Raw genomic sequence first — 26890 nt, forward strand, 5'->3', positions numbered from 1 at the left:
CCACAGTAACGGAAAATTTGGAGCAAATAAACTGCAGGCATTTCTCTCTTCCCTTTATTTTTTGAAAAAGAAACATTTCACAGAGTCAATTGTATACTATAAACAATTCAATTTTATCCAAAATAATGACTATAGCCAATTTTTAAGCACTTGCCAAATAACTTATACATTTTTTTTCAATGAATGCCACTCAGATCACAAACTCTATGTATAATTACATGCCTAGAATTTTAAAATTGTACTGAATCCATTGTTTTCATAAAACAGAAGAAAAATGTATAGTTATCATAATAGGACAATGTTGACAATTTACAATTGTCAATGCTATGACTGATTCTTTTTCTTTCTTTTTTTTTTTGAGAGAGAGAGAGAGCGAGAGAGAGAGAGAGAGAGAGAGAGAGAGAGAGAGAGAGAGAGAGAGAGAGAATCTCAAGAGAGTTCTAAACCCAGTGCAGAGTCCAACACCGGGCTTGATCCTACAACCCTGGGATCATGAGCTAAGTTGAAATCAAGAACTAGACACTCAACTGACTGAGCCACCCAGGTACCCCATGGCTGATTCTGATTGATGCTTATATATGGTTCATAAGATAGCAACACACGATGTGCTATATTCTATTTAACTTTCTTTTCATTTGGCATTTATTATTCTATAAAGACTTTTTCACAATAACATCTATGAACTTTTTAAAATTTTCTACTAGTCCACATGATATGAACACAAGATGTACAAGTGAGAAAATAGGAATAAGAACAACAGCTAGTTCTAACATTACTGTAAGTACTAAGTGGATAATGTTTTAATTTTTTTAATGTTTATGTATTTTTGAGAGAGAGACAGAGACAGAGTGCAATTGGGCTGGTGCAGAGAGAAAGCAACATAGAATCCTAAGCAGGCTCCAGGCTCTGAGCTGTCACCACAGAGCCTGATTCAGGACTCAAATTCACTGACCGCGAAATCACGACCTGAGGCAACGTGGAGAGCTTAACCAACTGAGCCACCCAGGTACCCCTAAGTGGATGTTTTCAAAATGCTCCATGAATTTCAAATAATAGGACACATATTTATAATCACTACTCTTAATGGGCCACAGATACATGACATAGAACAATTAGTTGATTCCACTGCTCACATAGTATTTTAAGAAGCTCACCCTAGTTTTTATGCTATTTGACTCTGCTGTCAATTAAAATTGGTTTATAAATTGTAGTACACATTTTGTCTCCATAGCTATCATTTTAATAGTACAGTGGAATATTATATAACTAATAAAACCATATTTTATGGAATGATTTTGTATTTTTGGCTTTTCAGAAAATACACTTAGGGGGTACCTGGGTGGCTCAGTTGGTTAAGCGTCCAACTTCAACCTAGGTCATGATCTTGCCGTTAGGAGTTTCAGCCCTGCATCAAGCTCTGTGCTGACAGATCAGAACCTGGTACCTGTTTCAGATTCAGTGTCTCCCTCTCTCTCTGTCCCTTCCCCACTTGCACTCTCTCTCTCTCTCAAAAACAAATAAACATTAAAAAATTAAAAAAGAAATACGCTCTATAGAGTGTATTTTTTATGTAAATAATAAAGTTATAACTATAAAGACAATTTTTCTTTTTCTGGGCTTTTGAGTGTGTGTGTGTGTGTGTGTGTGTGTGTGTGTGTGTGTGTTTCTCAAAGTGGTAATGCCAAAAAGATTCTGAGCTCTTTTAACCCTCATAATAATTCCATGAGGTAGGTGTTATCCTCATTTTGAAATTAAGATATCTGAGATTTACAAAAACTAAACAGCCTATGTGGTATCATGTTGCTAGAAAATGGCATCACTGCATTCTGCTTGACTAAAGCCTTAGCCATAATATGATCAGACTATTAGGCAGACTATTAGACTATTCAGCTGGATGGGTCTATATGGATTTTCTTTCATTTTTTTTCTTACTGAAGAGATTTTTTTTCTTACTGAAGAGATCTAAATACATAAATAAATCCGTAAGGTTCTCCTCCTTTTCTTTGGCTTATGTGGTTTAAATTTAGGTAAACTCACTGTTTATTAAACAGGTAAGCAAAAGAAATTTTGCAAAGATGAAATTCTGGCCAATATGAGTTACTTTCTATAGTAAACCTATGTGTGGATGAAATATTTGCAATCATCACCTTAAAAAAGTTATACTACAAAGTGAGGCATCTTAGCTTTGTTTTGATCGGTTTTTTACCTGTATAGCAGGTAAATCTTTACATAAGATCACAATTATATTGAATAGCAGTTTCTTCAACTCAAAATCTTCATAGGAATTAGAAAGCTTAAGACCTTTTACCAAAGGATTTTGACTTTTAACTGTTAAGAGGAAAAAAGAAAAGAAAAGCTAAGATAATGTATAAAAGTCATCAGGATAATTATAGGTTGAAAATTTTATGATCTTTACCTTCATTAAAGGTTGCAAATAGTATCAAATCCCTGGTAAAGCCACATTCCTAATAACAAATACACAAAAGGATGATTTAATTAGATAGAAGTTACATATGCCTATATTTACTGAATATTTAACTATATCAGATTTCCTTTGTCATTCATTTGACTTCATAAACCAATCATGATTGAAGGAGATGAAATTAATAAGTGTATAGCCAGATAAACTTGTAATTTATTTAATATAAACTTACTTCTGTTGATGCTAAGAAATATTTTACAGTATTTTATGAATATTTTATAAGACATTATTTAAAATTTGGTAAGATAACATAGCAGTTCCTAGTTAACATGAAAAGCCCTTGAGAATAACCAGAATTACAAACATTTCAACCTGAGGGAACTCATTCCTGACAGAGATATTCTAGTTGGTCTTTGTAATTAGGAAGAGTTTACTGGGGCAAACCCTGGGCTTTGGAGCTTGCAGCATTTCATTCCTACTGCTTTAGGATCCATTTAGTTTCTTTAAATGTGAAGATGTTATTTGACTCATAAAATTCACCTGGATGTTTGCAAGGATGCTAATGAGAACCCATTAACTAACCAGGGGCTTCCAGAGAAATATACAGGCCTACCCATACATTGCAGCCTTGACTAGGAAGCTATGGAGTATTGTTTCCCCATTTGCACATTATAAATTCCATGACTTTCTTTGTTGGGATCATTTGATGACCACTAACATAAGGCTGAGGGCTTCATCCCCAAATTTCTTTTAAGTTCAACTTAGAAAGTTTGTGGCTGATATGTGAATGTCATTGCCAAAGATCTCCTCTGGGATGTCAATCATCAGTGGTGTGGGGGAGGCTCAGCTTCTGGGATGGCTAAGTAGCTCCGGTAAGAAACCTTCCTGCAGGTAACAGTAATAAACCTTGACCAAAATATAAAAACAATAGTCTTGTGACCAAAACCAAACAGATGTTGGAGGGGACTCAACTTTGAAGAAGGAAATGGCACTGCATGGGTTTCCCTTTTTTTAAAAAAGTAGCTTTTAGATTGAGGTTAGGCCAGGCCCTAGTTTACACCTTGTATGGATGCTACAGTTCAGGGTAAAGCTGTACTCTTAGTGGTTTGAAGACTTAGAGGGCAGCGGTAATCTCAGGGCAACTACTGCTGCTGGAATGTGAAGGGAGAAATCCCACATAAAGGAGAGAGCATCAGAAAGGGAACCTCAACTTGTGTGTATCAACTCCCAAATCTCTGGCTAATGCCTGAATCATTTCAGGGCAGGGAATTCTCAAGCATCCCAGGTAGGGCTAAAAGAAATGAACTCAGATTTGACCTGCCATCCACCATAGGGATAAGTAGTATTAATACAAAAAACGTAAATACTTTTCAGGAGTACACCAGAATCCACAGTATGGATGCTCATAATAAATCAAAAGACAGGAACTCTCAGCAGAAAAACAGAAACTATAAAAAGGAAACAAAAATTAAAAAAAAAAAAACTAAGAATATGTAACATCTGAAATAAAAATGTCCTGGATGGGATTAATAACAGAATGAAGACGACAGAAAAAAATAAGTAAATTTAGATATATAGATCAATACAAATTATTGAATTTGAAGAATAGAGAGAAAAATTATTGAAAAAGGTCAATAGAACCTCATGACAAACAAACATGTAATATGAATTGCAAAAGAAGAGGAGAGAGAGTGGGGCTGAAAAAATACTTGAATAAAGGCCAAAGATTCTCCCAATTTAGTAAATTTAAATACTCAGGAAGCTCTATGAATGAACCTCAAGCAGGATAAACAAACACAAAGAAAATCACATCTTGGCGCATCATAGTGAAACTTTTGAAGACCAAAGATAGAGTGAAAATCTTGAAAAACAGCCAGAAAACAATGTGACACACTGCCTATGGGGAAACAACTTGAAATAATAAATATTCCTTATCAGAAACAACGGAAACCAGAAGACGCTAAAAGAAATGTTCAACTTAGAATTCTCTATTCTGTGAATATAGATCTCAATAATTAAGGTGAATTCAAGATATTCTCAGATAAAAGAAACTAAGGGAATTTGTGCAGGCAGCCAGCAGATCTGCATCACAAGAAATGGCAAAGGAAATTCTTTAGGTGAAAGAGAAATGATGCCAGATATAAACTCATATCATCAGAAAGGAAAGAAATGTATCATAAATGGTAAATATGTAAGTAAATTATAAAATATGAGGAGAATCTCAAGTTCCCTAAAGATTTCAAAGAAGAACTGGCGGAGTCCAAGGATATGGACCTTCATGGCATTACAACATACCTGGGCATCACAACAAAGTTCATAAATATTACAACAGTTTAGGACTCCTTCCCCCCATACCAACTATTTCCACAATTAAAATTAATGCAATTTGAGTCATACTTACAATCATCGGTGCTCCAGGATTTTGAGCTATAACTGTAGTGATTACCAATATATCATTTCTAAGCTGACGATCATAATGACTAAAACCTCTCATAAACAGATTTTTAAACACTTCCTTCAGAGTCCTAGAAAGAAAAATCATATCTTTAAAACCTTATTTTTGTAAATGCTACTTAAGTATCTATCAACAAAAGCCCTCTTTTTATTTATTTTTTAGTGTTTATTTTTAAGAGATAGAGAACAAGTGGGGGAAGGACAGAGAGAGGAAGACAGAGGATCCAAAGTGGGCTTTGCATTGTCAGCACAGAGCCCCATGCAGGGCTCAAACTCACAAACCCCAAGAACATGACCTGAGCTCAAGTCTGATGCTTAACAGACTAAGCTACCCAGATGCGTCTCCCCTTTTCATGTTATACTATTCATTTCAAAGTATTTGTAATATTTTCTACATTTCCAAATCTGCCTCAGATTCTAATCTGTATCACAAAAGAATCCATCATTCCAAATCTATACAAGGTGGGCAAAGTGACTGCTCTGTAATTCACATTAATTAAATATTAATTAAAGATTAATTTGTATCATTTTCATTTTTAGGCTAAAGGCTTTCCTTGGTTCTTAAGATTAAAAAGTCCTATACCTCCTTACCAAGGCTAATCAAACCTTTCGTGTTATGGTCCCTGCTAACACTGTTAGCTTCATCTCTCACTATTCTACTATTTTCTGCTCTTGATATATTGAATTTCTTCCATTTTTTAAATTTTGCTAAGTTTTATTGTCACCCCTGTTCTCCTGTCTAGGATGCAAAACTCTTCTGCATTGCCAATTCACATTTATCATTCAGGTTTATAATTTTTTTTAAATGTTTTTTATTTATTTCTAGGAGAGAGAGAGAGAGACAGCATGAGCAGGGGAGGGTCAGAGAGAGAGGGAGTCACAGACTGAAACAGGCTCCAGGCTCTGAGCCGGCAGTCAGCACAGAGCCCGACATGGGGCTCGAACCCACGAACCACAAGATCATGACCTAAGCGAAAGTCGGACGCTTAACCAACTAAGCCACCCAGGCGCCCCATCATTCAGGTACAAACTTAAGGTTCATTAGAAAGCATCTATTAACTCTAAATCTGTATCAGGTTCCCTGTACAATGAGCATTTGTTGCTTTGCCTTCTAGTACTCACTTGCTCTCCCTCTCCCTCTCCATTATTATTATTATTATTATTATTATTATTATTATTATTTAAAGATTGTTTTTTCAAGCAATCTCTACACCCAACGTGGGGCTTGAGCTCACAACCCTGAGATCATGAGTCGCATCCTGTAACGAATGAGCCAGCCAGGTGCCCCTACTTGCCCTTAAGATAATACTCTTATTTCTAGATGGGCATTTACTCTTTCCCCACTTTTGGTCTTGCAAAGATGTCTTCAGCTTCCTTTCAGCCAGAACATTTCTTTGTCACTAGTAATTCATTCTGGAATGGCATATGGCCAATCCAGACTACTCAGGGCCAACAGGGGCTCAAATTGAAGAATTTTCTTTGGGCTTTCAGAATAGCAAGTCTTTTCTGCTTGATTTGGGGTTGTGATGTTTTGAACCTACACTTCTTAGGTCTCACCATTGTGGATCTTGGGAATAAAGCAAACAGAGTGGAAGACTGCAAAGGAATGATGAGGGCCTAAGTCCTTTTATTTGCTGAGCCTTGAATACAGCTGCACAGGACAGTTTTATCCTTGATTTTGTAGTTAAATAAGCCTATAAATATCCTATAAGGTTTAGATAAGTTGGGTTGGTTGTGCTGATTCACTCTTTTCTGAAGAACATGTAGCACCTTGGATAATCTCTTTCATAGCATTCAGTTGCTATTGACTTGTCTGTCTCCTAACATGATGCAAATTCCATGAAAGCAGAGACCATATCTGCATTGTTTTCATTTGTACTTTTACAGCCTAGTAGTGAAGTTATCACAGAGCAGGCAATGACTGGATGAAGAAATGAATAAGTAACTTAAAGACTCACTTATATTTTCTTGCTAATGCTTATTGCAACATCTGGAAGTAAGTACTCAAAAATAAGTTTAGTGAATGAACAAATGAAACCGTTCTTTTAAATGTATATTTTTACTTTAAACTTATTCAGAGATGTAACATATTAACAAGACACTTTAAAAGCTTTCCACATAGAAAAAAAATGGCTTGCTACAGTGCAGATACATTTATACCACAGCATAAAAGTGATGTCCTGAAACATAGCCATTACATGACTCAAAAGCCTAATTAAATACTATTCAAACCAAGATGTTAGTGATGTCACTGGCTATCATTTTAAGGTTAAAAAGCATTCCTATCTAACCACATACTTACAGCAAACATTCCAAGTTACTAAGCTGTTGTATGATTTCTTCTTTGGAAGATTTTTCCAGTAAGTTCCAAAGTATTTCTGATGAACGAAACAGAAGCTGTCCAGAGGGATCTGGGTCACTGAGGTGAGCACAGATTCCACTGGCTGCTTGGGCTTTCATCATTAAAGTACAATTAACTTCTGAAAATAAATTTAAAAGTTATTTATGTTATATAGTCTTACATTGTTAGATAAAAACAAAAATAGTTGAGAATGAAGTATTTAAATAATATACAAACCAGAAGTTGAGAGGTGTTGCAGAGCTTTAAGTACCCAAAGTTTCTCAACAAGTTGATTTTCAAGTAAGGCCAATGACTGGACCATTTTTTTCGCCAGTCCTCCAACTTCAGCCATCTTAATCTTGTATGAAGAACTTGCTTGCTGGTAACCTAAAAACAATTAGTTAAAAAATATGTACATTTATTTTACATAGCGATCATCTAGGTTCAGACAAAGGAATGAGTAACTTATTATTTAACAACAGCAATAACAACTTTTAAAGTATATGGCATTTTAAAATGGCATAGCACAAATACAGGCAAACTTTTTCTATAAAAAGCCAAGTAATAAGTATTTTAGGTTTTCCAGGTTATTAGGTTTCCGTCTCAAATACTCAAATCTGCTACCATAGCACAAAACAGGCATAAACAATAAAAAAAAAAAAGTTTCCAATAAACATTTATTTACAGTGGGCTGATTTTGGCCTGGGGCCCATAGTTTGCTGATTCCTGGTGTAAAATTCGAAATAGGACCACATATCTGAGGGGGTGCATCTTAAATTCTAAGATAGAGGAAAATATTTCTTGTCTGTAGATCTGCCTCCCCATAAAGAAAAATGGGATGATTACAAATACTAAATATTTTCACCATTTAAGTCAATGCATTATTTCAGTTGCTTTCAAGGAACAATGATGATGTGACATGACAATGACGTAAGTGAAAATATAATGCCATTTTGATAAATGCTAGTGAATATAATGGTATTTTGGGGTGCCTGGGTGGCTCAGTTGGTTAAGCGTCCGACTTGGGCTCAGGTCATGATCTCACAGTTTGTGGGTTCGAGCCCCATGTCGGGCTCTGTGCTGGCAGCTAGCTCAGAGCCTGGAGCCTGCTTCGGATTCTGCGTGTGTGTCTCTCTCTGACCCTCCTCTGCTCACGCTGTCTCTCTCTCTCTCTCAGAAACAAATAAAACATTAAAAAATAATAAATAAATAAATAAACAAACAAATAAATAAATAAATGAAAGAATATAATGGTATTTTAGGAAAGTGTGATTCTTGGCGACACGTAAGAATTTCCTTCTGCCTTAGTTCCTATGAGAAACATTACCTCTTCTTTTGATATAGATGCAGCTATTTTCTTTCCTGGTGCTTTGAATTATCTAACTCCCTGACTTCTTGACTTTCGAAACCAACTAGATCCTTTGACTTTGCTGTAGTTCTGAGAGGTCTGTCAGTTTGCATTATCTTTCTGAATCTCATCTCTGGCAGTGGAAAGACCCTATTCATTTCTGGGATGAAGGGGTTCTCTACAGTATATCCTAGTTACTTACTTTATGAATTTAAAAAGTATGGAGAAGAAAAAAAAAGAGTATGGAGAGGAAATCAACAATTGTCTGTAATTTCACTATCAAGAGATAGTGATATTAACATTTTGGTATATTTCTTGCTAATATTTTAATGTATGCATATAATTTTAACAATATACTGTTTGCAGAATTTTATATTCAATTGCAGCCAGTAAACATTTTTTAAGATTCTCCCCATTCTGTAAAATATTTTCCCAAATCATGATTTTTATTTCCATACTAATCTCTCATATGGATGGACCAAAATGTACTTTTAAACTCCCTATATCTTTTTTTATTGAGTTCTATTTCTATGGAAGTATATACTAATGTTAAGGCTCATGGACTGGGTTCCTGTCTTCAGGGCTATGTCTCTTAAACTGTTCTACTGAGGACTTTTTTAGCTATGGTTCCAGATGGTCAGCCATGCCTATCACTAAAATCCAACAGTGTTACAGTAAGAGCATTGCCTAAGGCTCCTAGTTTTTGGAGTCTGATTAAATTGTCAACCTCACTTCTCTGCACTTTAACTACTCTGTCTTATCTTAGACATCATTTGTCTCCCTTTCTTTCTATCTCCGTCTTTCCATTTTCCTTAGTCATAAGTAATCTTTCTTTTCTACCATAGCTTATTTCCACCATCTTAAGAATCTGTATCTTGGCAAGGTTAACCCTATGTCTATGCTCTTTATTCCATCCTCTTCACGCTTTCTTTGGGACTCTCACCCTCCCATTTTCCAGTTACTAGCTTCTTATTCTTCTGTCTGCAAATTTCATTTTCCCTTCTCCTAAAAAAAAAAAAAAAAAAAAAGTAAAATCCAGATGTTCCTCTTTGATCTTCCTACCAGCTCAGCTCTTCTCCATCTTCTTCCTTTTCCTTCACCATCTGATCTCTGCATCATCTGATGCATAAGTATGCATTCACTGCCTCTACTCCCTCACTCCCTCTGCCTGTCTGCTGACAATCTTTTATCTGCCCTGACCACTTCATGGCAATGTTTCTGCCAAAGGCTAGCTACAACTTTTCCGGTACCATGTTAATTTGGCCTTTTCATTCCTCAGTTACAGAAGCCCTGACAGTATTTGACACAGAGACCACTCTTCCTTCATCAAACATTTCATTAATTGGCACACAAGATATGGCAGTCTTAAGGTTTTCTTCCTCCTCATTGAACCTCCTTTCACTGCCAATTTCTTTTGATTACTTTTTTCCCCACATGTCAGTATGGGCACTATCCATGCTGCCATTCTTGGTCCTTGGCTATTCACATGCTTTATCTCTAGGCAAACTGAACTATCCTGATGGCTTCAGCTTTCATCTCTATTTGTAAGAATTCCAAACCTGTATTTCTGGTCTATTCTAAGTATCCAGTGTCTACTATCTATCAAACACCAATATTTTGTTTATTGTATATATCACCAATTATGTCTATATCACCAATAATTCAAATGTGACATTTAATAATCTTACTCTGTACTTCAGATGTCTATTTTCCTTAGTCCTAAGTAATCTTTGTTTTCTACCACAGCTTATTTCTACCCCCTTAAGAAACTTATCACTTAAATTATTTATATTTAGGAACTATGTCCTAAATAATATTGTATCATCCACAATGTAAGTGCCCTTTGGCTTGATACCACTCATTTCACTGTGACTCATTTTATCTTTATATATTAATATCCCTTAGCTATAACTTACAGAACTTTCTTCCCAAAGATGATTGATAATGTTATTAGCATTTGGAGTTTAACATCTCATTGGGTGGAAAAGATATTATGAATAATTATAGAAGGGTTAGAAAAACAAATAATATCATTAACAGTATTAAATAACATTAATAATTACAATCAAACTAATTTAGTCATTACTTTTAAAACTGTATCATAAATATTAAGCATTAGAATAAAAATACCATGTAAATAGTTATATACATAATAATATATATCCTCCTTATAAAGGTCATGGATTTAATGACTTCTTTGGAGTCTTCCTGCACAACAGACAATATCTTGAGAGTAAATGGGCGAGGTTTCCTTAGAAACACTGACTCATCAAGACCCCTGGCTCCAGGGCATAAGTGACTTATGGAGATATGCACATGACCACAATCCTCAATAAAAACCACATGCCCCAAGCAAAGACAAGACTCACTCTTCTTTCCTTTCTGAGTCTCCCGGATGCTCAATCCATATTTACACTCTATGTTTTCAATAAACTCTGCTCTTACTTCCTCTCAGCTCACGTTTGATTCCTGTCTTGTGAGGAGTCAAGGACCCTCTTGGCTGGTCCTGGGAGAACACCTCTGGGTCTTCGTACCCCACTAGCCTGCATTAATCCCACTGTGTCATTCCAAGTTCAAAGAGACAGGATAATGTTTTGTAGATGTAATTTGTTACTAAAAAAAAAAAAACACTGAAAACTTCACCTGTAATATGCTTCTTTGGTGGTTCTGCATGATAAAAGTCAACAATACACTTACAAATTTGTATTCTCAATTCAGAATTTGGTACTTTCATTAATTCACCTGCCAGAAAGATAAATGAATGCTATTTAATAACAGTGTCATAAGTTTATTTGCAAATTTAAATGTGTGAGTAATATGGTTAAAAATATTCTCACTGGAAATTCAAACTGAATCATTTATCTTATACACACACACACATACACCCTTGCATACATGAAATACCTTGGATCTATCCTTATAACATTTTGCCCCACAATTAACTCAGCCTCTCCTTCCCAGGGGGAAAAGAATGGTGATTAATAACATAAATGCTGGAACCAGACTGTTTTAAGATTAAATACTGGCTCTGCCATTTACTACCTATGTAACCTTGTATCTTACTTTTCTCATCTATAAAATGTGTATAACAATAGTTTCTACTTTAAAGACTGCTGTGGGGATTAAATGAGTTAATACAAGAAAAAGCTGAGAATAGAGTCTGACATATAAGAAGTTATTATTATTATTTTGGCAAGATATGGGTTATATATGCATACACACATATATACTGTACATATTATATATATGTATATAATATGTGTGTGTGTGTATGTGTCCCAACTGGAGACTGTAGTTGGGAGAATCAGCTTCAGGGCTGAACAGATCTTGGTGGAATCTGAGGGAAACAGATAATGAGGTTTGTGATTTGCATTAGAATTTGCACAATGTTCACCTCTGGGAGTGGTCTGTGAGTAGAGACATAAATGGACTAAAGGATGAAGCACCTAGGAAAGTCTCACCCTTGCTTTAGGAGTAAGTATCTGCAAAAAACACCACTAAAAATAAGAAGAGAAAAGAAGAAAGTTTCCAGATGATTCCCTTAATTTTTTTAACATTTCCTTTGATGTTGAAAAATCACTACATATTGGAAAAACTTAGTCAGAAGAAACAACTAAACTTTTCCAACAAAATAAAGAGAAGTTTACGGGAAATTCTAAGGTTTCTCATCTGCTTTCCCCACCCTTTTAGTTCTTGTAAGTTTAGATCATTTCTCACAGTTTCCTGTTTTATTATCTCAAGACAGAGCACCAACATTTTCCTGCATACGTTTACAAAATCCTGCTCTTGAAATAGAAATAATTGTCACTCAAAGAAAAAACTAATATGATTTACTACTAAATAGTAGAAACTGTAAGTTATTAGTAAAAATGAACAGCTTTTGGGGTTTTTTAAATTTTTATGTCTTTATTTTATTTTGAGAGACAGAGACATAGAGTGAGCAGGGGAGGAGCAGAGAGAGAGGGAGACACAGAATCTGAAGCAGGCTCCAGGTTCTGTGCTGTCAACACAGGGCCCGACACGGGGCTTGAACCCACAGACAGTGAGATCATGACCTGAGCCAAAGTTGGATCATTAACCGACTGAGCCACCAAAGCACCCCTGAACAGCTTTTCTTAAACCCTCTATACTCTATACACTTATTTTAGCTTAAAACTCATGTTTCCAGAAATTAAAAAAAATAAGGGACAAGACAGTAGTGTTTGCAGTCAAAAATCAGTAAAGGGAGCTCATTTTAAACTAAGAGTTCATACTTCCTTCACTCTTCTACAGGCAGGCAAGCAGTTATTCAGCCAAGAGCAGACTGACACAGTAAGAAAGAGCCATGTATTTATTATACAAATGCCTGCCAACACGCTTATGGAGGCAACATTTAAAAATAATAAAGGACAATAGAGGCATTTTTAATCTTATCTTCCAAACTTGCATCTTTTTTAAAAAATGTATATTTATTTATTTTGAGAGAAAGAAGAGAGAAAGGGAGAGGGGCAAAGACATAGGGAAAGAGAGAACCTCAAGCAGTCTCAGTGCTTGGGCTCAATCCCATGAACCATGAGATCATGACCTGAGCTGAAATCATGAGTCTGATGCTTAACTGACTGAGCCACGCAGGTGCCCTCAAACCTACATCTTTTATCTACTAATGTTATCATGTCCTCTTTTGGGTTGGCTTCCATTGTAAATTTCCTCTGATGGTAGAGATTCACAGAATTCAAGTTTCCTATTAGTTCCAGCCTGCCTGCTCCTTAAGGTCATCTTATCTAACTCCCCACATTTATTCTAATTTCCTTGACACCTTTACCCCATTCTAGGCCATACTAATTTCTCCCAGAATCTACCATAGAAGACTAATGAAAGGATTTATTATATTTACATATAAAAGAATGTCTCACCATTTTATGATTTTATATAAAATTTTAGATTATTTAATGAACAATTTGGATTCCAATGATTCTAGCAATCAATTTGACTAGCAATTATGAGAGTTTAATGTTGAAAACATTTTTGTGATTATTAAGAGGAAGATGTATGTCTGATTTACAAAAAAAAGTTAAAGATTTCAACAAACTAAATAACATCAAGACAAATAAGCATCTGCCAGTCCTTAAATTAAGGAACACAGAACCTTGTTGGTATTATAAAATGCCTAAGTGGATCATACAAAAATTATCATCAAGCACACTATGATTAATTCCCAACCAGAAACAAGAAAAGAACCTACATTTGAGGGACTCTAAAACTTAGTGTATAAGACATTTCTTTCTTATCAGTAGGGCCTGTCATATGTTATACCCCTCTACCTTAAGGAAATCTTAACTTACCCAGAAGAGCAATTGAATTAGCAGTATCGTCAGCATATGTTATTTCATCCGATACTTTCTTTTTCAAAAATGGTAAGCTTCAATAAGAATGAAGAACAAATTAATTATGTTTAATGAAGTCCTTAATTGAAACATTTGTAAAGTAGGGGAAATTTTCTCTTCTAAAGAATACAATGAAGATAATATCCTATTCTGTAGCCCTGGGAGAATTGGCAACTATCAAAAAAATGTTTGTGTTTCTAACTAAGTGACCAAAAAAAAATAGGTTTATAAAAATGAAGAGATGGACATAAAAGGCAAGGGTGAAGAAAGCCATCTTGCAACACTTTATAAATAAAAAACTCCAGAATTCTCTTTCTCTCTGAAGGCAAAGTAATAATACAGGTATACTTCTATCAAAATTAGGAAGACGCTGAATAGTTGGATACAAATCACAGACTTAGGTTTACCTATAACTTGAAAACTGCTCTGCTTAGGGGGCTTTTTTTTTTTTTTTTTTTTTTTTGGTGACAATTCTGAAACTCTTAACTGATAGATGAATGGTTTATTTGTTCTCAAAGGTTAGTAACCTTTTCCTTATTAACTGGATTTTCCTTATTAACTGGCTAAACTGGATCCTTGTTACTATTCACAACATAACAAACTTTTTTAAGACACTAAGGAATTCAAGTTAACAAATATTAATTATATTAGACTTCTATTTCACAGCTACTACAGCCAAAGTTATTTGAAAATAATTTATTTAAAAATCATAAAGGCAGGGCATTCAACCCAGGTCAGTAGTCTAAATGTGATAGGAGAGATACAAGTTATTTCTTAAATACAAAATATGAACTCTCCTGGCATTTCATGAGTTCAAAATTTGAATCTCCTTTACTATATAAAGTATAATATATCCTCTGTATAGGACTTTTCATTCATGGTTTCTAAGAAAAAATTAAAGATATTTCAAGGGCAAGCTATGGAAAGGACAATTTTATAAATGCCACAGAGGTTCATTTTTAGTGTTCGTTAGAATTTTTCATTTGAAACCAATAACTTATTGTTATCCAGTTCATTGTTTGATCTTTAAAGTGAAGAACTCTAAAATTAGTTCTTCTTGTCCTCAAAAGTCTTCATTTTCTACTAAAGGAAACAACCTAGAAGATAAAGCTAGGAGAGTTCCCCCCAAAAGGTTATGAAAATAATATGCATTATACTTCTGATGAAGTAAGAAAAACAAAAGTGCCAAAACAGAAAAGCTAGGTTTTTTCATTTTCAATGTTTTTATCTCCCAAAAATGTCTTGAGAAAAGAATCATGTGAGGGTGAGGTATGGAGAAATGCAGGATGAAAGCAGAAATTACAAAAGTAGAAAAATATTAAACAATGTGAATAGTTGTGAAATAAGAGGAAAAGTAAAGAGTGCAATTCAAAAGTCTGTCATATCATATAAGGAAACATTCAGTTGCAGCTTTCACAGAGAACCAATTTTTGGTCAAGCTCCATAGGGGCATTGCTGTTGAAGGTAGTGCTTATGAACCTGGTATTCTAGGACTTGCAGAGCCTCAGAATTTGAAATAACAATATAATCTCACATCAATATTATAATAATTTCCAATTAGGACACTCAAGTTCTTTAAAAGCACATGAGTAATAATTTGCTTCTTTATTTTTCATGGCCTGTATTAAAAAGTAAGGCATGGTAAAGGTATTCAATAAATTAGTTTTGATTATTTTATTCAGATATCAAAAAATTAAATGTATATAGTTATAAAATTTTAAAATATTGTTGCTACTAAAAGTAAAAGTGAGAGTTAAAACTACCATATATATATATTACTAGTATTATTTGTACATTAAAAGAAACATGCTATTTAAAAAGTTAAATTGTTAGATTTAGAAGGTTAAATCATCAGAAAGGTTTATTCCTTCTTTGAGAAAGCTCCTCTTATATTGAAACCTAAAAATGGATATATTGATTAGTTGCTATGTGGCAGCAAAAAAGCAGAAGATATTCCTACTTCTCCCAAATGGTTGGAGAAACAATAGTATGGAGGATAGGATATATTAATTTTATAATACTGACCTCTAATTTTCATTTAAGAAATGTATACTGAAAATAATTGATGACATTTTGTTCTTCATTGAAATTTGAAAAATCAATAAAACATGACTAAGAACTTAATATATCTTTGAGAGTCACATTTTCTGAACAGAGAAAAAAAAATACTAGGCAAACTTGTATTGTTCACAAATTTTCTCAAAAATTCTCTAAAAAAATAATAATTTCTTGCTTTCATCCAACATTTATCATTCACTTGAGAACAACTTATTGTGAGAAAACATTTTATTTTTTTAATATAGTTTATTGTCTAGTTGGTTGAAAACATTTTAATATACTTACAGTTTAATCTCTTGTGACTAGCAATCTCAGATTACATAAAATTGACCACCTCTGAAATATCACCTGGAATCAAGTGATCCAGTGAAGTTTTTGAGTTCTTTATCACTTCACTGTACCATGATGCATATCTTTGTAATATAAAATAAAATATAATAATATTCTGCATGCTAATGTAAAATAAGGTTAAATAAAAACAACTTACCCACATAATTTTAGGATGTTAAATGCAGCTTCTATAAAGTGGGGCTGGTTTTCAATTTTTTCTGCACACAAATTCAGAATTTTAAATATGTGTGATAAATCCCTTAGGGGCTTTAATATTTTTAGTTAAGAAATGCAATTAATATTTTTATTAACATACTCTTTATAGCACTTCTGCCAAGAAAGTGTATAGAATTCCATCTATTTCGTATATGTGGTTGACACTTTTTTTATTTTTTTACACTTTTAATACAATAATTTTGAAGTCTAAAGCAGAAAACTTAGAACCATATTTTTAAGGAATATTATTTAATTTTTGTCTCTGTAATCTCTTATTAAAAATATCATTTTCTCCTCTTACCACATCTTTAGAATTTGATTACCAACTACTACACCATGGATTCAGCTGATCAGTAACCTACCAATGGCAATAAGCACTAACACATACAAAACAATAATGGCTCAATTTTATACTTCATCTTCTGTCACCCAGACACAAAACATACACTGCTCCAGAATAAGCAACCCAAACCTACCTTGCTTTATTTTATTAACATTATTCAGATGCATGTTCTTATTTTAAGTTCTAAGTTGGTTGAGATTTGATTTCATTTAAAACTAATGAATTGAGAGGCATCTGGGCATCTCAGTCAGTTAAGTACCAAACTTCAGCTCAGGTCATGATCCCATGGTTAGTGAGTGTGATCCCCACATGGGAGTCTGTGCTGACAGCGTGGATCCTGGAGCCTGCTTCAAGTTGTTTCCCTCTCTGTCTGTCCCTCACCCACTCATGCTCTGTCTCTCTCTCAAAACAGCCTAAATGTCCATCAACTGATGAATGGATCAAGAAGATGTGGTTTATATATACAATGGAATACTATTTGGCAACGAAAAAGAGTGAAATATGGCCATTTGTAGCAACGTGGATTGAACTCGGGGGTGTTATGCTAAGTGAAATAAGTCAGGAAGATAAGGACAGATACCATATGTTTTGATTTATATGTGGAACAGGAGAAACTTAACAGAGGACCATGGGGGTAGGGAAGGGGAAAAATAGTTAAGGAGAGAGAGGGAGGCAAACCATAAGAGACTCTTAAATACGGAGAACAAACTGAGGGTTGATGGGGTTGGGGGAGAGGGGAAAGTGGGTGATGGGCAGGGAGGAGGGCACTTGTTGGGATGAGCACTGGGTGTTATATGGAAACCAACTTGACAATAAACTATTTAAAAAAAGATGCAGGAATCAGGGGAAAAAAATGAACATTAAGAAACTACTAATGAAATAAAATTTTGCTTTTGTATTAGTTTAAAACCAAAATTTATCTTCTTTAAATCTTGAGGTAACAGCACCTTTTATCTATTTTTTTAAATATTTTTATTTATTTCTAGGAGAGAGAGAGACAGACAGACAGACAGCGTGAGCAGGGGAGGGTCAGAGAGAGAGGGAGATACAGACTCTGAAATAGGCTCTAGGCTCTGAGCTGGCAGTCAGCACAGAGCCTGACGTGGGGCTCGAACCCACGAACCACGAGATCATGACCTAAGCGAAAGTCGGACGCTTAACTGACTAAGCCATCCAGGCGCCCCCACCTTTTATCTATTTAAAAAAGCCGACTGGTGGGTGCCAGGGTGGCTCAGTTGGTTAAGCATCCAACTTTGGCTTGGGTCATGACCTCGTGGTTGGTGGGCTTGAGTGCTCCATCAGGCTCTCTGCTGTCATCACAAAACCTGCATTGGATCCTCTGTCCTCTCTCTTTACCCCTACTTGACTTCACTCGTGCTCTTTCTCTCTTTCAAAAATAGATAAATATTAAAAAAACAAAAACCCAACTGGTACATAACAGCCAGTTCTGGAATTCTCTGCCACTAATCTGGTAAGATAACTAAAGGGAGCGAGAGCTTCCTGTGACAAGCCTTCTATAATAGCTAATATATGCAAAGGTTAAAACAGTTATAACAACAACGACCCAACTGTAAACTGATTCTTAAAGACAGACAGTTTTGAGTTGCACTGGTTTCCGTATATTCTGATCAAGGTGGTATATACAGTGGGGATATTATATGTATATAATGTTTTGCAGGTTATGTACTTGCATGTACATTATCTCTTCTAGCCTTCCTAACTGCCTGATGAGATGCTGTTATCCCCATTTTATTAAGAGGTGGAGAAGTTAATATGTTTATCAACAGTACAAATAATCCAGTAAATTGGTAGAAACAAGACTGACTTGGCCCTCCTAACTACATCCACTGGGGTGCCTGTTAAGCTTCTGACTCTTTTGGCTCAGGTCATGATCTCACAGTCATGAGAGCAAGTCCTGCATCAAGCTCAATGTGGAGCACAGAGCCTCCTTGGGATTTCCTCTCTCTCTCCTCATCTCACTGCCCCTCTCCCCAACTTGTGCTCTTTCTCTCTCAAAATAAATAAATACACTTTTTAAAAATTGCCATTATCTGTACAGAGTTAATTGCATTACACTGTTTCTTCAATTTTATATTTCCTGGTAAACAAAAAATATAATTCTGTGAAAAACACAAAATGTTAGATATTTTCTGTGGTAGACACAATAATGGATTGCCCAAAGATGTCCATACCCTAATTCCTAGAACTTGCAAATGTTACCTTACATGGCAAAGGGACTTTTCAGATGTGATTACATTAAAAGCCTTGAGATAGTATGTTATCCCAGATTATCCACGTTGGCCCAAAGTAATCACAGGGTTTCTATGTGGGAAAGAGAAGCAGGAGAGGATCACAAAAGATTTGACCACAGAAGCCAAGAGGAGAGTGGTGCTCCTCTGATAAAGGGGCCGTGAGCCAATGAATGCCGGCCACCTCAGAAGCTGAGAGTAGCAAAGACAGAGATTCACTTCTAGAGCCTTCCAAAGGAACCAGCCTGCCAACCCCTGATTTCAGCCCAGTGAGGCTGATTTTCGACTTCTGATCTCCAGAACTGTAAGATAAAAGCTTTAAGATGTTTAGTGACACTACATTTGTGGTAGTTTGTTATAGCAGCAAGAGGAAATGAATACATTTTCTAAAAAACAATCTCCCATTTCAGGATAAATGAAACAAACCTCTAGATAAACCTCTAGATACAGATACAAATATATGTAAAGGATACAAGTCCATTCTGATAACACTGCACCAGTTTCTTGAGAGATTTAAGTTGTTTTTCTTCTAAATCATCCTAAAACAAGTTACTTATTTTAGTTCTTTTGTGCTGTTAATAATGTTGAGATTTTTAAAATGTTCTTGAGTATAAAAACAAAGTAAATTAAAACTATTAATTCTTAAATTACTATATTATAGTGTAAGCATTATAAAATATTTCCTGAAACAGTGAAGGTAAAAATAAATGTGTCATTTAAATTTGATTAAGAAGGGGCGCCTTGGTGGCTCAGTCAATTTGAGTGTCTAACTTCAGCTCAAGTCATGATCTCATGGTTCATGGGTCCAAACCCTGTGTTGGGCTGGGCTCTGGGCTGACAATTCAGAGCCTGGAGCCTACTTTGGATTCTGTATCTCCCTCTCCCTCTCTCTGTGTCCCTCCCCTGTTCACACTCTGTCTCTCAAAAATGAATAAACATCAAAATTAGTTTTTTAAATTGATTAGGAAATTTAGAATCAAAACTAGGTCGTGCTCGCTTCGGCAGCACATATACTAGAATCAAAACTAGGTTAATATAAAAGTGGCATTTGTTTCCATTAATAATATTAACAATACTTGAATTCACTGAGCATTTTTCTATGGCATGCACCATTTATGCACTATTGATATATAATATAATTAATTTTTAAAACAATCCTTTTAGGAAGGTTACTATCTCTCTTTACCAGAATAGGAAACTCAAGTGGAAATACTAATTTGTCCAAAATCACCTGGCTAATAACTGGGGATATTAGGAGTCAAATTTGGCAATCTGACTGCAGAAACCTCTAAACTATCTATACCCAGTGTACTGACACAAACATCTTCAGCAAATTAAAACAAAACTCAAAAAAGAAAACAAACAAAAAAACCCAAAAAACCTCCATACAGTGATGTGTTTGTTTTCATAACTGAATCACATTTTCCTTTTAAAGTTCTTATACTGTTCATAAGAAGCTGTGGTATTTTCTATACGTTATTTTTGGTCTATCTTTATTTAACAACTAGTTGGAACTCTATGTAGTTGGGTTTATTATCCTTCTTCCCAATGTCTAAACTCTCCACTTTGAGTCTTAGATCTGAAATAATTTTATTTCCATTCCATTTTGTATAAGACCCCTCTCAAAATTAATTTATTAATATGTCTGAGTGTGTATATATCCAGATTTCACATCAGAAGATTTTAAAAAGTACATTATGAATCACTTTTTCTACCCTTGTTCCCCACATCCTGCTTGGTAACAAGCAGTTAATAGAGGCTAGATGAGTCTTTCTCTACTCTTATGATACCTTCTATTTATATCCACCATGGATTTGTCAATCCCACAAAACCAAATTGAATCTCCATCTCCAGCCTCCCTAACCACTTCATATTAAACTTAAACAGTCCTTGAATATAAGACACTTAATATTTGAAATGCTTTCAACAAAAATTAAGAAACAAGACTTACTTTGGTGGAATACATATTACCTTTCAGGGAAATCATAGTTTATAAGCAATACAGTAGAGAAACTTTCTCTCAGAGCTTACTTTATCAGTCTCTTCAAGAAGTTTGATGACACGATTTAGGTCCATGGTCTTGAAAGCACCCTAAAAAACATACAACTCTTACAATTCTGTGTCATGAGAATCAAGAAATCATATCAAACACACTGTTTTTCTATGATATTTTCCCTGGGCAACGTAAAAGTATCTTATGACAAAAAGACAGTGAGGGGAAGGGGATGATGGAGGGCTGGGCTAAATGGGTGAAGGGGAGTTAGAGATATAGACTTCCAGCTCTGGAATGAATAAATCATAGGGATGAAAGGTACATACAGCATAGGAAATAGAGTGAATGGTATTCTAACAGTGTTGCATGGTGACAGATGGCAGCAACACTTGTGATGGGCATAGTATTAACTATAGACTTGTGGAATGACTATGTTGTACATCTGAAACTAATGGAACATTACATGTCAACTATACTTAAATTTATAAAAAAGATAGGGGACATGGATGGACCTTGAGGGTGTTATGCTGAGCGAAATAAGTCAGGCAGAGAAGGACAAATATCATATGTTTGCACGTATAGGAGGATTAGGAGGAACTTGACGGAGGAACAAGCGGGAGAAGAAGGGCGGAAATGGTGGGGGAAAGGGAGAGAGGCAAACCATGAGAGACTCTTGAATGCTGACAAAAACTGAGGACTGATGGATGTGGGGGGGAGGGGGCGATGNTGGGGATGAGCACTGAGTGTTATGTGGAAACTAATTTGACAATAAACTATTTGAAAAAAAAAAAAAAGATAGGGGAGAATGAAAGGCAGACGAGACCTTATAGGAATAAATAAATTTTGGAGTTAAAAAAAAACCTAAAAAACCTCTTGAATTCTAGTATTATCTTATAATCTTACAAGTCTTTAAATTTTATTAGTCCTGAAGGCTCAAGAAAGCATCTGGAATAACAGCACTTCCATGCTTTGGAAAGTGAAATGATCCGATATATACATATTCCACATCTCATGCATGCACATTACACTGAGTTTGTCTATGCAGATATACATAAGACTTGCTTCTAAACTAAAGGTAGGATATCACCTTCCTGAACTAGGTATTCCCCCTTCTCAGTTGGTACCAGCATTCTTAGTCATCAACATTAGAAAACAGAATGTCCAAGTTCTATGGATTTTACATTTTAAATATTTCTTGAGTGCAGGTCATCTTACTGATTTATTCACTGAATTGTGAAGGTATCCTGCTGTTCTCTGTGTCCCTACTCTTCTACTCTTCATCATGGTCCTCTGCTCTATGGTCTGAAGAATAAAACTTAGATCTGAACATAACCCATCTAAATCATTCAGTTACTCATTAGTGCCCCTCACCTCTCGTCTACTTTCCTCCCCTTGGTTAAACCCCACAAGTGCTTCAAAACTCAGCTCAGGTGTTGCCTCCCCAAGGGAAGGAAAAGGCTAGAACAGATATCCTTCCTGAGTGCTCCCACTGCACCCTAAGTGCCTATCCATTACAATTCCCATCATAGTTCTAAAATGGTTTGCATGTTTATCCCCCACATCACCTGCCCCAAAGCTTACGTGAGGCAAAGACTTTTGTTTTCTGGTACCCCAGCACCAGAGACTGGGCATGGCATATAAAGTTATTTGTAGGTAAGCCGAGAAGGAAACAGGGGTGCTATCATCCCAAATTTAAGTACTTACACAAAAATCTCCACATTTTAAATGCAGTTCTGGGGATTTATGCTTTGTTGCATGACATTTTCTTCTTTTTCTCTAACCTTTTTTAAGTTTATTAATTTATTTTGAGAGAGGCATTGTGCATCAGCACAGAGACCACTTGAGATCCTCTGTCCCCCTTTCTGTCCCTTCTCTACTCATGTGGGCTCTCTCTCAAAAATAAACAAACATTAAAACATTTTTTTAAATAAAAAATAAGTGTTTGTAAAAATGAGGATATTAAACAATTCAAAAGGGAAGAAAATCCTACTTATTCAAATCATCTAGATACATCTATTTTATATACAATTTTGTTTTTATATATTTATTTTTATATACTACTTTCTGGTTTTGTTTACATGTATAAATATATAATTTCACTTAGTGTTAAAACCATTATATTTTCTGACTTCTAAATATATAATACAAACTTTTCCCTATGTCTACATAGATATCATTCCATTGCCTCTTAAGTCCAGAATTTTCTTTTATTTCACAATTACAAAGTCATATATTCTGATCTCAGGCAATGTCTTTCAAAAACAATTTTCAGGGGTGCCTGCATGTCTCAGTTAGTTAAGTGTCTGGCTCTTGGTTTTGGCTCAGGTTGTGGTCTCATGTTTTGTGAGTTCAAGCCCCACATCCAGCTCCACACTATTAGTGAGGAGACTGCTTAAGATTCTCTCTCTGTCTCTCTCAAATAAATAAACTTAAATTAATAATCAAAAAAGATTTCCTAAATATTAATCTTTACCTGGTATTATAGTTATCCTTAAAAAATGTTACATGTTATTGTTAAAATTGTTTAAATTATTAAATTTACTGTTACCAAAAAAACTTAATGACTAGAATTTTGTCTCTCAAGATTTGAGTTCAATGCCATCTGCCACTACCTCAGTTGTTTTCTTTTTTCCTCTTGGAAAAGAGGTTTTTGTTTTCAGATTTTCTGCAATATTGGCTTTGAGGGTTGGGAAGCATACTGAAATGAAAAGTCAATGCAGAATTTTCTTTTTAATACCTGCATTTATTTTATTTTTAATACCTGCATTTATTGTCAGAATTGTTTTCCTCAAATGAACAGGTATAACTTTTATTAAGAAACAGAGAGTAGTAAAGGTTAAAGCATAGATTCCTCTTAGATTTATTTTGCATTATTAGTTCATGCTACTCTGTAGGTTACTTACTTGGCATACAGTGTATTTTTAAAATTTCTCCTTCCCTCCCTCCTTTAGCCTGTTCCTTCTTCCATAAATATTTAGAAGCAGCTTCTATGTTTCAGAAACTGTGCTAAATGTGGGGAACAACACTGCTCTGACCTCAAGTAGCTATCAGTCTGGTATGGGATACAAGTAATACAGGTAACAAACTACAAACTGCTTCCCGGATGCTTCCAGGTGTGCTCTGGAAGCACACAGACTGGAAGCACAGAAAGGCACGGTTTGGCTTCTGTAGGAGGTAATCTGCAGGGGAGGTGAGAGAGAGTAGGATCTGTGAGATGAACTGAAGGTTTGAGAGGTGGAGACAGTCAGTAGCATATGTGAAGGCTGGGAGGCAACAGAAAAGGCATTTAGAGGATGGGGAGGAGGATACAGTGCAGAGGACAGAGGATCCAGATGATGCTAACTAGGTAAGTGGAGGTCAAATCATGAATAATAACAATGATGATCATAACAGTGATGGTGAGGTCTATTTCCAGGTATAGTTGTACTTTGCATGAATTTACAAGTTGACTTCTATGAGGTAGGTACTATTACTAACTCCACTGTACAGAAGGCCTTGTACATATGCTATGCGAAAGATCTTCAGAAACTATTGAAAGGTTTGAGAGACTAAATATATAAACAGACAGTGGCCAAGATTACATATGGCAACAGAACTCTAGCCTATAATCTCTGCAGCAACCAAACCCGGGAGGAATTTGCTCAAGAAAGTCAGAATTTGGCAATGACTGCCAGATTCCCTATATTTTTGCCTCTCATACTGCTACATAGGACCAACCAGAAAAAGCCAAATATGCTTCCCAAATCAATCACATAGAATGCCCTGTTTGTGAACTCAGAAGTGGACCCAAAAGTATACAGCCAACTGATCTCTGACAAAGCAGGAAAGAATATCCAATGGAAAAAAGACAGCCTTTTTAACAGATGGTGTTGGGAGAAATGGACAGCAACATGCAGAAGAATGAAACTAGATCATTTTCTCACACCATGCACAAAAATAAACTCAAAATGGATAAAGGACCTGAACGTGAGACAGGAAACTATCAACACCCTAGAGGAGAAAGCAGGAAACAACCTCCTTGACCTCCACCGCAGCAACTTCTTACTTGACACATCCCCAAAAGCAAGGGAATCAAGAGCAAAAATAAACTGTTGGGACCTCATCAAGATTAAAAGCTTCTGCACAGCCAAGGAAACAACCCAGAAAATTAATAGGCAACCAACGGAATGGGAAAAGATAGTTGCAAATGACATATCAGATAAAGGGTTAATATCCAGAATCTATAAGGAACTCACCAAACTACACGCCCGAAAAACAAACAACCCAGTGAAGAAATGGGCAGAAGACATGAACACACACTTCTCCAAAGAGGACATCCAGATAGCCAATAGACACATGAAACGATGCTCAGCATCCCTCCTCATCAGGGAAATAAAAATCAAAACCACACTGAGATACCACCTCACACCAGTCAGAGTGGCTAAAATGAGCAAATCAGAGAACTCTAGATGCTGGCGAGGATGTGGAGAAACGGGCACCCTCCTACACTGTTGGTGGGAATGTAAACTGGTACAGCCCCTCTGGAAAACAGTGTGGAGGTTCCTCAGGAAACTAACAATAGAACTCCCCTATGACCCAGCAATAGCACTGCTAGGAATTTACCCAAGGGATACAGAAATGCTGAGGCATAGGAGCACATGGACCCCAATGTTCACAGTAGCACTCTCCACAATAGCTAAAACATGGAAAGAGCCTAAGTGTCCATCAACAGATGAATGGATCAAGAAGATGTGGTTTATCTATACCATGGAATACTACATGGCAATGAGAAACAATGAAATCTGGCCATGTGTAGCAACATGGATGGACCTTGAGGGTGTTATGCTGAGCGAAATAAGTCAGGCAGAGAAGGACAAATACCATATGTTTGCACGTATAGGAGGATTAGGAGGAACTTGACGGAGGAACAAGGGGGAGAAGAAGGGCAGAAATGGTGGGGGAAAGGGAGAGAGGCAAACCATGAGAGACTCTTGAATGCTGACAAAAACTGAGGACTGATGGATGTTGGTGGGAGGGGGGATGGGCATGGAGGAGGACACTTGTGGGGATGAGCACTGAGTGTTATGTGGAAACTAATTTGACAATAAACTATTTGTAAAAAAAAAATAAAAATAAAAAAATAAAAGAATGCCCTGTTTGTAGCTCGCCCACCTCCAGATTCCCCATGGCAACAACCTCCAACCAGAGCATACCAGAAGCCCTCCCTTTTTTCACTACAAAGCTTCCGTGCCTGCCTTGGAGTCTCTGCCAAATGTAAGTAATGCTGGCTGACTTTCTAGATAGCAAGCTCTGTATATTAAACAGTCCCTGCTTATTCTCATTAGGGCAGTCTTTGTTTATTTCCACAGGCTTTAACCAGAGGAGTATAACAATAAAAAGGTAATTGTGTTTGCTGAGTAGAGACTGAACCGGAAAGGTCTAGGCGGAACTGCAAAGGAGGGAGAAGACATTTGTAAATTGAGGCCATACCTAAGGTATGGGCAACCCAGGCAGACAACAGGGAATGGAATGAAAAACATCAAGGAAGTAGAACTGGTGGGCTTAAGGAGTGATTTGATTTGGTGACAGAGAGAAGAAAAGATGGTGATGATCCTGGGCTTGAGGACTTACAGAAGTCGTGGCACCCTTTGCTGAGACAGGGAAGGCTGGAGAAAGAGGCCTGTGTTGAGGCTGGAGATAAGTTAAATTGGGGGGCAGAGATTCCCAAATGAGAGACTTAAAGTAATAATAGGAAGAGTTTGGGTAAATGAGATCACACAGCAGAATGAAGCAA

At 35.9% G+C, this 26890-nt stretch overlaps 1 protein-coding gene across 2 annotated transcripts in view; it reads right to left on the reverse strand.

Annotated features, from left to right (window-relative positions):
- The window catches only part of CFAP69 (cilia and flagella associated protein 69), a 65284-nt gene that overhangs the window by 31516 nt on the left and 6878 nt on the right, over nucleotides 1–26890 (reverse strand). For both annotated transcript variants that reach the window (XM_039250030.1, XM_039250029.1), the window contains exons 2-11: nucleotides 21156–21215; nucleotides 19598–19663; nucleotides 16474–16583; nucleotides 13887–13963; nucleotides 11209–11307; nucleotides 7455–7604; nucleotides 7179–7356; nucleotides 4824–4947; nucleotides 2417–2465; nucleotides 2207–2328 (exon numbers count right to left, since the gene is read on the reverse strand). In XM_039250030.1, the coding sequence (XP_039105961.1) occupies nucleotides 2207–2328; nucleotides 2417–2465; nucleotides 4824–4947; nucleotides 7179–7356; nucleotides 7455–7604; nucleotides 11209–11307; nucleotides 13887–13963; nucleotides 16474–16583; nucleotides 19598–19663; nucleotides 21156–21215 (1035 nt within the window). The remainder of the gene's footprint in view (nucleotides 1–2206; nucleotides 2329–2416; nucleotides 2466–4823; nucleotides 4948–7178; nucleotides 7357–7454; nucleotides 7605–11208; nucleotides 11308–13886; nucleotides 13964–16473; nucleotides 16584–19597; nucleotides 19664–21155; nucleotides 21216–26890) is intronic.

Source organism: Hyaena hyaena, unplaced genomic scaffold (genome assembly GCF_003009895.1).
Source record: "Hyaena hyaena isolate Hyena2069 unplaced genomic scaffold, ASM300989v1 scaffold_357, whole genome shotgun sequence".
Taxonomy (NCBI): domain Eukaryota; kingdom Metazoa; phylum Chordata; class Mammalia; order Carnivora; family Hyaenidae; genus Hyaena; species Hyaena hyaena.